General features: G+C 40.9%; 1 protein-coding gene across 2 annotated transcripts in view; it reads left to right on the top strand.

The window, feature by feature from the left end:
• JAG1 (jagged canonical Notch ligand 1) overlaps positions 1-18965 on the top strand; it is a 40343-nt gene that overhangs the window by 19434 nt on the left and 1944 nt on the right. For both annotated transcript variants that reach the window (XM_069955592.1, XM_069955593.1), the window contains 19 exons: positions 1477-1607; positions 1848-1967; positions 2465-2578; positions 2683-2796; positions 4886-4999; positions 5432-5478; positions 6423-6596; positions 7085-7235; positions 8572-8736; positions 9015-9128; positions 9538-9651; positions 9746-9859; positions 10564-10680; positions 11124-11151; positions 12357-12442; positions 16076-16189; positions 16530-16639; positions 17481-17720; positions 18537-18668. In XM_069955592.1, the coding sequence (XP_069811693.1) occupies positions 1477-1607; positions 1848-1967; positions 2465-2578; positions 2683-2796; positions 4886-4999; positions 5432-5478; positions 6423-6596; positions 7085-7235; positions 8572-8736; positions 9015-9128; positions 9538-9651; positions 9746-9859; positions 10564-10680; positions 11124-11151; positions 12357-12442; positions 16076-16189; positions 16530-16639; positions 17481-17720; positions 18537-18668 (2299 nt within the window). The remainder of the gene's footprint in view (positions 1-1476; positions 1608-1847; positions 1968-2464; positions 2579-2682; positions 2797-4885; positions 5000-5431; positions 5479-6422; positions 6597-7084; positions 7236-8571; positions 8737-9014; positions 9129-9537; positions 9652-9745; positions 9860-10563; positions 10681-11123; positions 11152-12356; positions 12443-16075; positions 16190-16529; positions 16640-17480; positions 17721-18536; positions 18669-18965) is intronic.

The following is an 18965-nucleotide window of genomic DNA, read 5'->3' as shown; positions in this document are numbered from 1 at the left end:
GATGGTGACCAAAGTCCTGTCTGTGATGTAAACACTAATATGCATCCACATGAGATAGACGCTCATCTTGGAGACTAAACCAAGGTGGCCAACTCCACCCACGCTGAGGACTTTGTTGCCAGAGTACTAGTTTCACTAACTGGACTTGGATCACTCTAGGATGATCCAAGTCTGGTTCAGTAGGAATGGGGACCCTGGTTGTCTTAAAAATCCCCCATATTACCTGAGAGAGGTTGATCCTGGAGACTAAACCAAAGTGCCCAATGTTGCCCAAGCCAAGGACTGTGTTGGCCGAGTGCTTGTTTCTCCTATTGGTCTACTGAACCAACCTTTGACCACAACTGGGTAGCAGTTCTAAATGCACCCGAATTACTGTAGGCAACGATGGTATCAATACTAGAACTTCATAATCTGGGGCATCACAAGAATCCAGATAGCATTGTAGCATACTCTGCTTTATAGGCCAACTGATTGGCTAAAAAGGCAGGCAACTGCAGTTCACTTGGACTCTTTGTTCTTATAATAGTAAGTGTTGTCTGTGTGTATACCATATGACCAGAAGAGTAGAGCTGAGGGTTAACCGGGATCCTCTTTCTCCCCCCTGCCTCAAATCGCACTAGCTTTCCCATGATACGGATTTGCTCTTGCAGACTTGTATTTGAAGTCTGAGTGACCTCTATCTAATGGTTTATTTTTACAAATTTAAAGACTGCTTTGGGGGAAGTTTTGGTCTTGGGCATTGAAGGAGTGTTTAGCTTCGGAAGCCTTGATGTAATATTGAAGACCCCACTAGCCTCTTATAACTCTGCACGTCTGTTTCCTATCTTCGTTGCCTCATGTGGTTATGATTTCCAAATGGCGGCTCCCTAAACCCCCCCCCCCCCCCCCCCCCACACACACACACACACACACACACACACACACACACACACACACACACACACACTCCACCTTTTTTTTTTTTTTTTTTTTAAGTTTTTAGCGGATATCGTTAATTTTTCTAAACACGAATGGCAGAAAATGAGACCGACTGTTTATACATATGTAAAAATATAGCATACACCAATGTAGCCGGAGAAGTCGACAGGCAGGAAGGCAGCGTTTCCATTGTTCTCTGGGATCTTTTTTCTTTTTACACGAAATTGATTGTCCACTGTGACATTGCCTAGAGATTGATTTGTAGGGAGCACCCACCCTCCCTGTCTCATTTGAATGACCTGAGAATAGAGTAGTATTGTGTTCAATGGCACCATGCAGGGTCTCCCAGAACAGTTATTCTTTTGTAAAAAAAAAAAAAAAAAAAAAAAAAAATTGGCTTACAGACCTTGGCAAAACTACTTGTAGGTTTGTTTACAAGAAAGCACAATACGCCCTCTAGGAATGCAATACATTTGTATACTACCGGGAAGGATTCCTCTGCCCTGAACGTAAAATTGTATAAACTTTTTGTCTTTTTTTTTTTTTCCTCCAACCTAGATGCCAATATGGATGGCAGGGACAGTACTGTGACAAGTGCATTCCTCACCCAGGATGTGTCCATGGCACTTGCATTGAACCATGGCAGTGTCTGTGTGAAACGAATTGGGGTGGTCAGCTCTGTAACAAAGGTATGCTAATCGTACCGCAAACTCCACATTCCCCAATCTAAAGCCTTTTGCTTTTTATGCAAGTTTTTTTTTTTTTCTGTTAAATTACATTCCGGCCTTGAAGGAACAGCTGCGGAGCCGTATACGTTAATATTAGTCCTTCAAGTGCATGAATAAATTTGTGTCTGTCGAAATACCTGCCGCTGGTGCTCTCTCGCGACGTTTATCCATGACCCATGCCTGCCATCTTATTTTTGCCAGATTTAAACTCCTGTGGGACATACCAGCCCTGCCTGAATGGAGGCACTTGCAGCAATACCGGCCCTGACAAGTACGAGTGTTCCTGTCCGGAAGGGTATTCGGGACGGAATTGTGAAATTGGTATATACTTTTATTTATTTATTTTTATTTTTTTTCTATGTGAATGTAAACAGTGCCACTCTTGTTCTTGGGCTGTGTCTGGTATTACAGGTCACCATCATTTACATAAATACAGTTGGGCAATTGAGAAATCTGCAAATATTTCTGGCAAAAGGCCCTTTTCTTTTCCCCTAATCTTAGACAACCCCTTTAAGCTGCAGTTTTTTTTTTCTTTTCTGTTTGTGTGGCAATGCCTTCTCCCGAGGCTATGGGAATCTGTGTTAGTCCTCACTGAAACTCAACTGATCTAAGCTATGGCACATTGATCAGGTCAGCTTAGCATGAGAGATTATTTCCTTCTTGTTTGAAGTTGTGTTAAACCAAGCACTGTTAATGAGAATAAGATATAGAAGTATTAGTGCCGGTCACATCATGCAGAGCAAGGTGGTCTGTGAACCAAGATTTTTTTCTTTACATATTCTTGTAACTAAACATATAAAAATTTTTTAATATTACAGCCGAACATGCTTGCCTTTCCGATCCCTGCAACAATGGTGGAAGTTGCTTGGAGACCACTGGGGGATTTGAGTGTAACTGCGCCCCAGGGTGGACCGGCCCCACATGCTCTATCAGTATGTATTATTTACCATCTAGTACCTATAAGAGCTCCAGCTCTTCAATAAATCCAGAAAAAATAATTACATCATGTACTTCTTTTTTTTTTTTTTTTTTGTAGATATAGATGACTGTGCCCCGAATCCATGTGGGCATGGTGGAACCTGCCAAGATTTAGTAGATGGGTTTAAGTGTGTTTGCCCTTCCCAGTGGACTGGAAAAACCTGCCAAATAGGTAAGCATAACTAGTTTTTATAAAACGGGGGAAAAAAACATCTATAGTGTTACATGGTGTTTTTGCATGCTTTGTGTTATTCACGTTCTACATAGTCAGATGGCCTGTGTTTTAAAGGTAATCTGCCATGTTGGAAATGCAGTCCAGTCCGTAGGCATCAGGTTATAGAGCAGGTTTTGGGATAATGTTGTTCATTCATGTAAATCCCTGCTCATTTTCCGCTAACTGGACACATTTACTCAGATTATCTGCCAAAGCCTGGCTTTGAAGCCAAAGCCAGGAATGGATTCGAGAAGAGGAGAAATGTCAGGCTTTCCTTTATGACCTGATCGCTGTTTATAGTCTGTTTCTGGCTTTGGCTTCAAATCTTTGGCAGATAATCTGTCAGATAATCTTTCTGTGTAATTGTACCCCAAGGGCCGTATTACACGGGGCGATTATCATTCGAAAAATCGCTAGATCGTTCGGCTTTAAACGATAATCGTTTAACGATTGAACGACCAACGAGAAATTGATTAGAATCTGGACCTATTTTCGTTGTTGATCGTTCACAAATTGTTCAAACATTGTTCGATGTAATACGTTGTTCGGTCGCTTCTTGGTCTATCAGCCAGGAAAGAACGAGAGCAAGAACAACCGTAAGTAACGATCATAATCCTGTGTAATAGGGTGAACGATTTAAGATCATCGGAAAATCGTCCCATGTAATACCACACTAACTCTATGATTTGACAGCTCTCTATATGCGCAATTATACAAAGAGAGCTGTCAGTCACTGAGTAGGACCGCCCACTTGACTACTTTTCCCGTTGAGACTATATGTTAATCTACTTAGCTGTGGAACGTAACTAGTCTGTAGAGCATTGTCTATAAGGAAGAGCCACATATAAACAGTGCACCCCACCTCAGTGGTTCACAAAACTATAGAATCCCTTTAAGACTGCATGGACTTTACTCTTTTGGTCCACTTTTTTATGGCTCCATTAGAAGAATAGTGACGCACGTCTGTTTATTATAAGCTCCCCCACCCCGGTGCAGGAATTCTTCATGTTCTAGTTAAGTGAGCACCGCCAGCGCGGTACGGCTTGGTTACAGCATTAACCATAAATAAATGAGTATGCTTAAACTAAGTGGTGTACTTTGGAAAAGCATTTATTGTTGGCCTATGTTCTCCCCTGCTCGGTCCTGTGGGAAAGTTGCTGTATCTTTTCAGCCGTGTCAACTCCCACAGACCAAGGACTTTACAGCTGGGTTCCAAAATGTGGATGATCTCATGAAGAATGAGTTGTCTACATTCTCTATGAAACTCTCTAATCTGCCTGACAATAGCGAAGGAAGTCCGCGCCCCCCCCCCCCCCCCCCCCCCCCCCCCCCCCCCCCCCCCCCCCCCCTTCTGAAATGGTCAATTGCCTCTTACTGTTCTTAATGAGCAATTGGGCAAATACCATTAAATTACGGAAGATTTTTTTATTTTTTTTTTTTGCCGACAAATCTCACCTTACAGGCAAATGCACTGGACTGTTGTTTTAGCCGGGACTTGGAGAATGGCGGTTCAGAGGTTATATACTTGTATATGTTTATGGGAAATTAGGAGAGGAGAACTTAATCCGGTAGGATTACTAGAGTCTCCATTATATATGTAAGAGTCTGGGAACGTAAACTGACAAAGCTTTTCCCTTCCTCGATGTTGTGTATATTGTATATCCCAATGGGAAAATATGGATTATATGTCTGTAGAGTCCTACAATATAATCTTTTTCTAGTGTAGACAGTGACGGGTCAGTTCTATACTAATATATCAGGTTAGTTTTCGAACATGGGGGGGGGGGGGGAGAGATTTATCAAACATGGTGTAAAGTGAAACTGGCCTAGTTGCCCCTAGCAACCAATCAGATTCCACCTTTCATTTTCCAAAGTGTCTGTGAGGAATGAAGAGGAATCTGATTGGTTGCTAGGGGCAACTGAGCCAGTTTCTTTACACCATGATGACTACCATAATTGTACCCATTGGTATATGCTGGACCATGTAGTGCCCCAGATTGGTGCCATCTAAATTGAATTTTTTTTAATTTTTTTTTTTACTTCTAAGATGCAAATGAGTGCGAAGTTAAACCCTGCGTGAATGCGAATTCCTGCAAAAACCTGATCGGCAGCTACTACTGCGACTGCGTCCCCGGCTGGACGGGGCAGAACTGCGACATCAGTAAGTCTACCATTCCCATGTCCCCCCTCTTCCTGTCTCCCCAGAGACTTAAGTAACCTCTACCTATTTCTGAAAATATACATTGGCTAACATAATTTAAGGAAAAAGGGAGTTGTCAGCCTGGAAAGAAAGTTAATACAATTTTATCAAAAACGTGTTAGTCTGTAGTATGGGCATATTCCGATAACGGGGCTTAAAACAATGATGTGAAGTTTATAAAGCTGGTGGAAGAATTGCTTAAAGGTCCCACCCTTAAGAATAAGCTTATCTAGAGGAAAGGATGCAGGAAACTTGACAAAAGCTCTATCTTACTCCAGTAATACAGATTTTCATTCTGTCGCCTTCAGTTGAAGTGTATGTGTGTAGCAAGCCTCAGGCTCTAGTGCCATTGTGTAATAGTTTTGTTCTTTCTTTTTTTTTTTTCCTGCTTAGACATCAATGACTGCGTTGACCAGTGTCAAAATGGAGGAACGTGCAGGGTACATCCTTATTTATTGCTTTTATTATTATATGGTATCATTTTTACATACATACATACATACATACATACATACATACGCATACATATACATACGCACGCACATATATACATACATACACCCGCTTACATATACATATACATACACATACATACATATACATATGCACACACATACATATACATATGCACACACATACATATACATATGCACACACATGCACACACATACATATACATATACACATACATATACATGCACACACATACATATACACATACATATACACACACATACACACATATACATATGCACACACATACATATACATATGCACACACATACATATACACATACATATATACATACATATGCATACACATATACACACACATACACACATATGCACACACATACATATACATACGCACATACATACATATACATACGCACATACATACATACATACATACATACATACATACATACGCACATACATACATACACAAACCAGATAGAAATATTTGTGTAAACGCTGCCCAAGGTGCAAGGCCTTCCTTAAGACTCTCACCGCTGTACATTAGTTTCCACCCTGTGATAAGTGATCTATATTTTAGTCGTGCTCAAGCGGCTCTCCTTTGCATACATCCCATTATTACCATGCCATACAGATCAGACAAATCCTCATTACAGCAGGAGAAAAATCTGTACACGTACGGCCGGTGTAAGAGCCCATTGTGCCTATACGCCCGTGTTTGTTTTTAGTGTGGCCCGCTAGCAATTTTTTTTTTGTTTGTTTTTTTTTTTTTTGTAACTCTGTGGAAAAACCATTATATACTACATTCATTTAGGGATTTTTGTGTCAGGATTTTCTTTTCGAACAAGTGTCATTGTTGGATCTAAGTAAACAGCGTTCCTTTTGTTTCAACCTCTGTCAATTGCAGGACTTGGTTAATGGATTTCGCTGTATCTGTCCGCTCGGCTATGCAGGGGAGCGCTGTGAGAAAGACATCAATGAATGTGCCAGCAACCCTTGCCTGAATGGGGGTCACTGCCAGGATGAAATCAATGGATTTCAATGTCTGTGTCCTGCTGGTTTCTCTGGAAACCTCTGTCAGGTGAGCGCTGGTGAAATGAAAACCTTAAGGAATTGTTGTAGGCCATTTTTTTTTTTTTTTTTTTTTTTTTTTTTTCTCCTTTCCCTCTTCTTTTTTTTCTCTCTAATGAGTTGTACACTAAATACCTTCTGTTCAGCCAGCCTTGCTCTATAGTCATACTCCTTACAGCTGTCTGCCAATAAAGTGTTGGGTGGGGGGTGAGTGGGGTGGAATGAGTAAGAGAAATCGGATCCATTCAGTTAAACAGATCGCAAATGTTTGTGTGTTACAAGTTTTTGTTGTAGCTCACTCCTGGCCCTCGGTGACTGTTTTATATCCTGAATCTGTCTGCTCAGATCTAGGCTAACCAGGGGCTGTACGTTCTGCTTTAAGTAAAATTAATGGAGGCAGCTAGATGAAAAGGTCAGATTCCAGAGTGTCTGCTCTCTTTAGCATTGAATAGGGTAATAATAAAACCTTTGTTTTTGCTTCCCCTTCAACATTTACAGTTGGACATAGATTACTGTGAGCCCAACCCATGCCAGAACGGAGCCCAGTGCTTTAATCTGGCCACAGACTACTTCTGCAACTGCTCCGAGGACTACGAGGGAAAGAACTGTTCTCAGCTAAAGGATCACTGTCGTACTACTCCCTGCGAAGGTATGCGTGCCAGTCATTGTTGTGTCCTGGGCTCCCACCGACCGCTCCATCACTTATGTGTGCAACAACCGCGTAAATGGTCGTGACCCGCACAGTGTGATGATAAAATCCAGCTGTGTTTAGGGGGTTAAATCCTTAGGCTGTAGGAAGGTTTGCGCCGAGGGTCAATTAAGTGGTTTGACCTAATGCAATTTGGCATTTTAATGAAATGTTTTTAGTTTTTTTTTTTTTGTTTTTTTTCTGTAAAATTTTTTTAAGAATTCTGTGTAAATTTATAGCACATTTTCAATTCTAAGCCGCCGGAATGTGAAGGCTGTATTGTCAGGATTTTTTTTTTCTTGCTTTTGGAGAGAGCCAAACCAGAATCTTTATATTGGCCAAACCAGAGTCTCTTGCAAAACGAGGAGGTTTGGCTAATATGAGAGGAGAGCTAATTTGCATAATGTTTCCCATCAAGCATTGTGCTATACTGGGTCTCTTTAATGAGAATTGTTATTGGGTGTAGAATGCAGCAGTAGTAACTGTGTATCTGCATGGGCCACAGAGTCCCGCTGAGACTTGGTTGCGTAAATAAAGAAAATGTTATGTTTGTAGGGGTAGAAACCTATTTTTAGCTGTCTAATACATGAGCATGCATTGGTAAATAAAGTTATTTTACTACCTTTTTGTATACTTTGCTTCTGTTGCAATCATGTATACTTGACAGGAACAACTTCCAATTCCTGCTGTACACTGTAGCTTGGATTTCAGCCAACTTTATCGTGTGTCTAGGGGCTTGACTAGAAATGGCTGGGCCCCATAGCAAACTTCTGATTGCCCCCCTCTCCCCGACTGACCACTAAGCCTTCAAGTGCAGTCATAACTGCAAGCGCTCCTCAGGAGTACTTTCAGTTAAAGGTACCTTTGCAGATCCCGGGAGGCCAGCTCGGCCACCTAGTGCTGCAAATGATGACAGCTCAGGGGGCCCAGTGTATTGTAGGAGCAGGCCATGGGGCCCCTTGATGCAGCTATGCCTGCTACAGTGGTGGTTACGCCCCTGCTTGCTTCCAATATACCCATAGGATCCTCTCACATAATGGGAGGGATGATATGGTTGGTGGAGTTCCCAGCTAGAGTGTATGGCAGGAACAGGATATCAATTACAGGATGTACACTATACAGGAAGTGAGTCACTGAAGACAACAAAGTAGAAAGTTAGTAAAATGATTTTTATTTTCATCATTTGAAACCACCTTTTCATATTGGGGAGATTTTTTTTTTTTATTTTTTTTTGACAGCTACCTAAAAGTCCATAGTCTTAAACCCTCTAACTTCTGTTTTTCTTCCTCTATTGCAGTGATTGACAGCTGCACAGTTGCAGTGGCCTCCAACAGTTCCCCAGAGGGGGTGAGGTACATTTCTTCTAATGTCTGCGGACCGCACGGCAAATGCAAGAGCCAGGCCGGTGGCAAATTCACCTGCGAATGTAACAAGGGCTTCACAGGCACCTATTGTCATGAAAGTAAGTGTACCCTATATATTATGGGAGTATCCAAAGGTATTGCCATTGGGTTGTGTGTATATATGTATGTGTGTGTGTAGATAGATAGATATATATATATATATATATATATATATATATATATATATATATATATATATATATATATATATATATATATATATATCTAATTTTTTTTTTTTTTTTATATGATAGAGAGAGAGAGAGATATAGATTTTTTTTTCTTTCAGATTTTTATTATATATAATTTATTTTATTTTTTTTTATTATTATTATAGATATCAATGACTGTGAAAGCAACCCTTGTAAAAACAGTGGAACCTGCATCGATGGAGTCAACTCCTACAAGTGCATTTGTAGCGAAGGATGGGAGGGAACGTACTGTGAAATAAGTGAGTGGTTTCTAAAAAGCGATCTTACCTTATGATGCCTTTACACAGAGAGATTTGTCTGACATATTTTTGAAGCCAAAGCCAGGAATGGATTTGAAAAGAAATATCAGTCTTTCCTTTATGACCTGTTCCCTGTTTATAGCCTGTTCCTGGCTTTGGCTTCAAAAATCTGTCTGATAAATCTCTGTGTAAAGAAACCCTAAGAAATTCATTGATCCACATGAACCCTGAACACAGTAAATCTCTCAATATGGCTGTCAAGCATAAGGTGATACAACCAGAGATTGTATGGAGCACATAACAGGGGCTAATGTATCAATGAAACGCTCTGTCATCTAGCTCTGTAAAGTCTTTACATCCGTGAGGTTTGTTTTTAACCATGTCCTGTATCCATTGCTCTTGTTTTCAGACATAAATAACTGCAGTAAAAATTCTTGCCACAATGGAGGTACTTGTCGAGACTTGGTTAATGATTTCTACTGTGAATGCAAGAATGGGTGGAAAGGAAAGACGTGCCACTCCCGTAAGTGTGTGTTTCTAATTGAGGATAAATGTTGATCTTTTTGAGTGCTGAATCTAAAACCGGGCAATTTTTTTTTTTTTTTCTTCTTCTACAGAAGACAGCCAGTGCGACGAGTCCACCTGTAACAATGGTGGGACGTGCTACGACGAGGGCGACACATTCAAATGCATGTGTTCACCCGGATGGGAGGGAACCACTTGTAACATTGGTAAGTGAGTTCAGCAGAAGGACGGATCACTTGAATGTGAACTAGAACTGTAAGGCTGAGTTCATATTAACACAAATGCATTTTTATATCTGTATTATTGCTGCAAATACCCATTCAGGTTGTCCGATCCAAAAGAGGGCCAGGACTTTAGGGGTTATCCAGCGAACATCTTGCTTTCAAATCAACTTGTTTCAGAAAGTTATATAGATTTGTAATTTTACTTTAATTAAAAAAAAAATCTCAAGTCTTCTCAAGTCTTCCCATACGTATCAGCTGCTGTATGTCCTGCAGGAGATTGTTTCTTTTCAGCTCTCTGCTGACATCTCTGGCCGAAACAAGAACTTTTCCAGAGCAGGAGAGGTTTTCTATGGGGATTTGCTGCTGCTTTGTACAGTTCCTGACATGGACAGAGGTGTCAGCAGAGAGCACTGTGTCAGACTAAGAAGAAAACGCCCCTTCCTGCTGGACATACAGCAGCTGATAAGTACTGAAAGACCTAATTTTTTAAATGGAAGTAAATTGCAAATCTATATAACTTTCTGACATCAGTTGAGTTGGTTTTGCAGAAATACAGGCTGAGCAGATGGCGAGCATTTGAAGATCGCTATGCATAGAGAATAACTAGAAGGGAAACATCCTGTTTGCTCTTAAGACCTCTGTTCCATGCTTAGTTTCATGCTTACTTTGCACTGTTTTCCTCATAGCAAGAAACAGCAGCTGTTTGCCAAATCCGTGCTTCAATGGTGGAACTTGCGTAGTCCGCGGGGACTCTTTTACTTGTGTTTGCAAAGAAGGCTGGGAAGGTCCAACATGCTCTCAAAGTAAGTCTAAGTGCTGCACTATAAGGGGGGAGGGGGGGGGGGTAATCCACGAGGAGACCTTCTTAGCTCATCCTGTTACCCCATGTACTCTCAATTGAAACCAGAAGCTGGAAGCATTTGATGTGGACTTCAGCATCACCTGAATCATGTTGTGCTATAACTTTAAGTAACAGGGACTCGACCTGGGCATGAGAAAGTTGTGCTTGAGATAACCAGAGACAGATGTGGCCCTGTGTTTTCCTACACGACTTGTCTGCTTCCCCTCACTCCGCTTTTATCCTGTGTCTTTTTTCTTCTTTCCTACATAGAAGGGGGCTCTTCCTGTGTTTGCCTGATTTTATTATAATACATATAATTACGCCATTTTTTTTGCTGTTGTTGTTTATAGCGAATTACAGTTTGCAGCCTTTTGTTTAATCTGTGTTTTCTGGTTTGGTTTTTAGATACCAATGACTGCAACCCACATCCATGGTAAGTACAACTGCAAACAAATGCATATTGCAACCAGTAATGTATAACAGTTTATAGACAATCCGCCCAAATTACAAGATGCTTCGCCATAGGAGCTATTTTTATGGTAATGCCTGCTATGCCTTTTAACAGACCCTTTTAGAATGCACTGACCACCCACCATACAGGGAAATGGAGGGGGGCTTGTTCCCTGCCTGCTGCCCTTTTGAACTATGACACCTATAGGGCAATGTATTTTAGGAGGATCTATGCAAAAGAGTGTTCTCACTGGCAGGCATGACCCTTTGTGCTGGGAACCTTAATACCAAGCTGTTAGAATTGCCGCTGCATATGGAATGGGGTACCAGTAAAACCTGTCTAGAAGACCATAGTGGATTTTGTTTACTATAGTGGCCTATATATTATTATTATTAGTATTTTTTATTATATATATATATTTATACTGTATATTTTTTTTATTAATATATATATATATATATATATATATATATATATATATATATATATATATATATATATATATATATATATATATATATATATAAATTTATTATTGCATTGAAAAGTGGACCTCAGAGGGGAGGGTTTACAGAGAAGAAGAAAAAAAAAATAAAAAAAATTATATATATATATATATATATATATATATATATATATTAAACCCTCCCCTCTGAGGTCCACTTTTCAATGCAATAATAAAATTTTTTTATATATATATATATATATATATATATAATATATATATATATATATATATATATATATATATATATATATATATATATATATATATATATATATATATATATATATATATATATATATATATATATATATATATATAATATATTTTTCTTCTTATTCCCCCCCCCTCCCCCTCTGAGGTCCACTTTTCAATGCAATTTTGAGCAGTCATCTCAAAGAGTTTTTACCATACATGACACGATCAGAATTATACTTTCCCTTTTGCTCACCTGCCTGTATACTAGGAAGCATATGATAATGATTGTGTAAAGGGAACCGGCCGGTGTTGTAAAGAATATTTTATGAACCTGTAAAATTCTTTTGATGTATAAGAGGCTGAAGTGTTGCTCCATATTCTGCTCAAACTTGGGAAGTTCCATAAAACTTTTTTTTTTTTTTTTTCTGTTGCGCTGCAATAAATTTGCTGCGGTGTAGAACTAACGTCTGGCGTGTTCTTTCAGCTACAACAGCGGAACTTGCGTAGACGGTGACAACTGGTACCGTTGTGAATGTGCTGCTGGATTTGCTGGTCCGGACTGTAGAATTAGTAAGTATTGTACTTGTTTTATCTCTTCTAGTGAACGTTCTGTAAATAATATGGGACTTTTATTGGGAAAGGTAGTGCCATGTGCGTCCAGCCTCACTGATGTCACTGCTAAAGGCTATATTCTTTTGGAGTAGTGTTCGCCCAACCCATAGCTCTCTATTTAAAAATCTCCATTCTTCCAGTATTTATCAGCTGCTGTATGTCCTACAGGAAATGGTGTAGTGTATTCTTTCCAGTCTGACACAGTGCTCTCTGCTGATACCGCTGTCCATGTCAGGACCTGTCCAGAGCAGTAGAGGTTTTCTATAGGGATTTGCTACTGCTCTGGACAGTTCCTGTCTCGGACAGAGATGTCAGACTGGAAAAAAGACACCACTTCCTGTAGGGCATACAGCAGCTGATAAGTAGTGAAAGGCTGGAGATTTTTAAATAGAAGTAAATTACAAATCTATTTAACTTTCTGAAACCAGTTGATTTGAAAGAGAAATTTTCGCTGGACAACCCCTTTAAAGTGACCTCCTATAATTCAGCTATATAAATATCAATGATGAGCACTGACTATATCCCAGCATGCACTGCACTCCCTACCAATCCTAGATTAGTCAGTGAACAGTTCACATTTATCAATGTGTTTCAATTTTTATTTTATACTTTGAGTACATAAAGGGTTAAACTGTCCTTTAATTCCATATAATGATACCTTGGGATGGCACAGACTGTAATGTCTAATCCCGCTTGGCATTCCCTAGCCTTTTATTTTAAATGGCTTTCTGTCACAAATGTTGGCCCTGTAGATTTCACACCAGATTCCACGTAGAAAGCCATACCAGTGATAATACAGCTGGGAACCTTTCACACACCCATTTATGAATAGGCTTGCTCAGATTTGGGTGGCAGCCAAGCAGGGTCTAGTTGGCGTACGGATCACTCCATCCCTCCCCGGCTGCCTGGTTGTTAGAAGCTCAGGCCAGCGTGCTGAGTGCAGGTTTTTGCAGGCAGGGAAGTTCTTTTGTGTTTATGCATCAGAGGCAGAGATTGGACTTCTAAGGGAAAGAAGATGAAGATGATGATGATGATGACTGTGATTGGGGCGGGGGGGGGGGAGGGAGGTAGACGACTAGTCCAGCGTCTCTAAGCGAACTGGCTACATTTACTACAGTGGAAAATAAGAAGTCAACCTTTTGGCTTAGGGGTGAAGATTACAGCACTTTCTATAGGAAAAGCTGGAAATGAATTGTGTAGAATGGTATGGAGACTTCAACAGGATTTCCTACTGGAATCAAAAGTTTGCCAGTAACTTAATTGCATTTATTACTTAAAGGGGATCTTTAGGCTCTAATTTATATATTTTTTTTAATTATTATTATTTCTCCTTGTGCATCGGTTTTAGCAGCTGGTTGTTTAAGTGAATGAGCTGCAATACTAGACAGGGACTGACAACAAGGGAGGCGCTGTTTCTGCAAGTGTTGAAATGACCCACTCTATAAACTCTTAGCTTTCCCCCCCATATTCCAGAAGTTTGCCTAGTTGTTCAATGATGCCTTTCGTTTTCTTGCCATATAACTGCATATGTTCATGATGCTGGGAAAGCTTGGCCGGCTCCAGAGCCCATGTGTGAATACAGCCATTGTACAGCCTATAGCTCATTCTGCTCTCCAGTAGTTATACCAGGTTTGGGTTCTGAACACAGTAGTCCAAACTTGCAAGATCCCATCTGGATTATTAATTTTGCAGCTGAAGAATAAGGGTGCGTTTTACACAGACAGATTTATCTGACAGATTTTTGAAGCCAAAACCAGAAAGCAGACTATAAACAGAGAACAGGTCATAAACAAAACACTGAGATTTCTCCTCTTTCCTAATTCATTTCTGGCTTTGGCTTAAAAGAATCTGTCAGATAAATCTGTCTGTGTAGACACACAATAAGTCCCAGGCTACACGGCGACTTATACAACATAACATCAGACGGTCAATGTGGATGTGTTGTGACTTGACGCATAACATGATTGTGACATACTTAGTGGGCACCAAAATCCAATGGATTTTTAGTTACAAGTCGTCTGTAGCTTTGCCAATATTGACCTCAGTGCTTGTATTTTTTTTGTTTGTATGTGTTTTTGTTTATAATATTTTAAGAAACTTTGTAATTGGGTTTATTAGCCAAATATGCCATTATCTGCATTCAATAAGCCTTTCCCCAGGTCCCCCCCCCTCTCTTATTCACTGCTCATTATCAGGAAATCGCGTCTTGTTGCATCAGACGAGCCCTGTGTAATCTATGGAGTGAGGAGGGGGGAGGAGGGAGATTAGCTGGCAGCAGAGAACAAAGGATTACACAGCGGGACCTAAGTGAAAGCCTCTATTCAGAGGTCAGAGAGGTCAGTGCTGACATCAGAGGAGATAGCCCAGTGATGTAGCTGTAAATTAACTCTTTGTTGTCCTGTTATGGTGCCTCATCTCCCTCCACCCCTCCCCTCTCCATAGAGAACAATGAAGACAGGGGGGAGAGCTTCAAACTGCTTTTTCATGATAAAAATGCATTCTTCGGCTAATAAACCCAATTGCAAAGCTTCGTAAAATCACCTGTACTATTGATTTCTGTGAAAAAAAAAAATAAAATAAACGGTAAAAGGTACACATTTGGTTGCACTTAGATGCAATTTCTTGCCATTTAATCCTAGCCCAACAAAACACAGCAATCGCTGAACTCAGGGAGACCAGCGACAAAAAAAAATCAGATGGAGTACTCACTAAAGAGTCTCCACTGATGCATTGCCCCCTATAAATTTAAATATGCAAAAGAAGGGTCCGTGGAGTCTCAGTTACGAGTCTCAAAACACTGGAATAGCCAGATATCCCTCCAGGGGAGGGAAGCCTATTGCCAAGGGGGTGCCTCCCAGTGGGGAGATCACCAAACCACCCTGATACGTAGCCCCTTAAGTCCCACTCGGTTGCGAGTATTGGAACATAAATAGGGAAATACCAGGGTGGTCCCTTATACGTCAAAGTCTAACTCTGTGGCGAGTATTGCGACATGGCAAGGGTTTACCAAGGCAGGCATCCATCCACAGACGATCGTTTCGGGGTAGTTGCCCCTCGTCAGTGTGGAGTAGGATTCTGGCTAACAGGGGCAATGAAAAATAGACCAACAAAACACAGAAATCGCTGAATTCATTTAATCCTAGCCCAAGGCTCTCAGATAATGGCTGTCAGCTCTCCTATCATACAGGACTACTATGTATTATCGGAATGACTCTTGCAGTGTTGGGCGGATCGCCGGCATCACCCATGTTTGTGCAGCTTTAGTCACAATGCTATTAAACTTCTTAATTATTCTAATCTGATTTATTACAGTAAATCAGTGTTCTTCATTGGACAGGCCAGAGCTTTACCTTTGCCCTCAAACCCTTTTACTATATCTTGTATTTCATCACTTTTTTTTCCCTTTTGGAGCCAGCTTTCTAAGCTTCGTATAGGATGATCTGCTTTATTGCTGTTACAAAGGTTACTTGATGTTATTAGCAGTAAAATGGCCAAATAACTCCGGGAGGCAAGATCATTTTTGTTGCACAACTCACTTCAGTGAATTGATATTTAAAAAAAAAAAAAACTTTTTTCTTTTTCTTTTTATAGATATTAATGAGTGTCAGTCATCTCCTTGTGCCTTTGGAGCTACGTGTGTAGATGAGATTAATAGCTACCGCTGTATCTGTCCGCCTGGCCGCAGCGGCCCGAAGTGTCAAGAAGGTATGTGCTGTATCTTTCTCTCTTTGTAGGTTATACTGAGGGGTGTCTTAACTCTGTGGTTGTATCTGTTTATTCCCTTGTGGTTGTATCTGTCTATTCCCTTGAGTTCCTACAGCTGTATCCTTGCCCAGTTTCCGACACTTAAGTAGTCAAGTGGGTGGTCCTACTCTGAGTGCATAGAGTTGAGTAGGACCACCCACTTGACTACTTAGGTGTCGGAAACTGGACTATCCACTTGAACTACTGAATCATTTAAAAAAAAAAAATAAAAATACCCACAGTTTTATATAGTAATAAGATGGTCACACACCATGTTCTTTAATCCATCTCATTTCTGCAGTTACAGGACGGCCTTGTATCATCAATGAACATGTTATGCCAGATGGAGCCAAATGGAACGAAGACTGCAACTCGTGTCAGTGTCTGAATGGAAGGGTGTCCTGCTCTAAGGTAAGATGAACCTGTCATCAGAACCCTGTCATCAGATCCGCTCACGATGATCCAGCCGCGGTTCATGCCGTACACTTGCTTGGTGCTAAAGACAGTCTGGGGGAGATTTTATCAAACATGGAGTAAAGTGAAACTGGCTCAGTTGCCCCTAGCAACCAATCAGATTCCACCTTTCGTTTTCCAAAGAGTCTGTGAAGAATGAAAAGTGGAATCTGATTGGTTGCTAGGGGCAACTGAGCCAGTTTCACTTTACACCTCTGTGCTTTACTTGATTATTCATCCTGTTAACATGTCTCTTTGCCTGATGGAACACAACTTAATCCTGATTTACTTCTAGAATAGAAAGGTTCAGGCTGTGATGCCCTCTCATTATTACATATATAGGCTATGTTCACACACAGTATTTTTGCTCAGTAATTTTCAACCAAGATTGGATTGAAAACACAGGAAGGCTATGTTCTCACACTGTTGAAATGAGTGGATGGCCGTCACTTAATGGCAAATAATTAGCGTTGTTTTGAAATAACTGCCGTTAAATAGCAGCCATTCACTCGATTTCAACAGCCTTTCTGTGTTTTCAATCCACTCCTGGTTTTGGTTACAAAATACTGACTAAAATACTGTGTGTGAACATAGCCTTACATTGTATATGACCTGGTATTAGTGGAACCTGATTGATGTCAGATTATCCAATTGTCCATCTGAATTATTAAAAATTTTGGAAATCCAAATACGGTTTAGTTCTAACCGTGAGGTCTTCTACCTGTAACAGTGAAATATTTGGGATTATTAACTTTTTAGTATACATATATCCTAACTGTATGTTGCTGTTTATTTGCAGGTGTGGTGCGGCCCTCAGCGCTGTGATTTACACACTAAAGGTCAAAGTGAGTGTCCGGCCGGACAGTCCTGCGTTCCAATAAAAGACAACCACTGCTTTGTCCCTCCCTGTACTGGAGCAGGAGAATGCTGGCCCTCAGGCCAACCGCCGGTGAAGACCAAATGCAAGGCCAATGCGGGGTTTCAGGATAACAACTGTGTGAACATCACGTTTTCCTTCAACAAGGAGCTGATGTCCCCGGTGAGTCCATGCCATATACTTGTATCCATATGAGATTATTACATAGAGCAAAACAATGTCTGCTATCTGCTCATACAGTATCGCTCCATGATCCCAATGCAGTTAGGGCCGATGGGGGCCCGATCAATAATGTAAATGAGCGCCGATCTGCTAGATCTGCGCTCATTTACTGGGCCTATTCCACGGCCCTATAATCGTTTAGCAAGGGCTTCAAGGACATCCTTACCGATGTCCTTGCAGCCCTTGTTTTAAACACCATACTTGCCTAAACATGTTGCAGGGCTTCTCTTGCGCTCCTTCTTTCTCCAGATACCGCGCGCAGCAGCTTCGGAGCGGCTTGTCTGAGCTGACAGACCGCTCAGCCAATTACTGGGCGTGGCGGTCCTGGCCTGTGATTGGCTGAGCGGTCTGTCAGCTAAGACAGGCCGCTCCGAAGCTGCTGCTGCGTACGGGACCGGGAGGAAGGAGAGCAGGAGAAGCCCTGCAACATGTGTAGGTAAGTATAGTGCTTTTGAAATCATCAGGCACTGACCGTGCATCGCTATTCCATGCAGCGATGCGCGGTTGGTTCCCAGATTTTAGGTTTGAACCTAAATAAACGATCAGCCAATGACACGATCATCGGCTGATCGTTGTCTCTATTCCATGGAGCAATAATCGTCCGAATCGCAGTCCAAAATCTCCTAATCCCCAATAGCCATCTATAGTAAAATAGAGTACGTAAAGTTTTTGTTAAGGTCTTTTAGATGTTCTTCCCATTAGCCATCCCTTTCTTTTGTTCCTTGTTTCTAACGCGTTGTGTTTGTATTATCTCAGGGCCTCACTACAGAGAGCATTTGCAATGAACTGAGGAATCTTAACATCTTGAAGAATGCTTCAGCGAAATATTCAATCTACGTTACCTGCGAGCCATCTCCTTTGGCAAACAATGAGATCCACGTTGCTATAGTAAGTAGTATATATGGCGTGTTTAACGCAACCTGGTAATTTATAGTAATATGCTGAAGGACCGTGCTATATAACTTCGGCTATAAAAGAGGCATTCTTACCCCCCTTTATGGCCTCTGTCAACCTGTTATTTAGAAGAGCAGGATAAATACAAAACTGTAGCCGTCTCGCACCAAAGACCTCGAAGTAGAGTGTCTGCATAGTAGTGGGAAGTTGATCATGCAATATCACATATAGGTGGTATAAGCTCGCAATGATGGATGGCCAGATGCATGGTCATATTTTCTAAGTGAGTAT

Source organism: Dendropsophus ebraccatus, chromosome 15 (assembly GCF_027789765.1).
Source record: "Dendropsophus ebraccatus isolate aDenEbr1 chromosome 15, aDenEbr1.pat, whole genome shotgun sequence".
Taxonomy (NCBI): Eukaryota; Metazoa; Chordata; class Amphibia; order Anura; family Hylidae; genus Dendropsophus; species Dendropsophus ebraccatus.
This window is presented reverse-complemented; position numbering and strand designations above follow the sequence as displayed.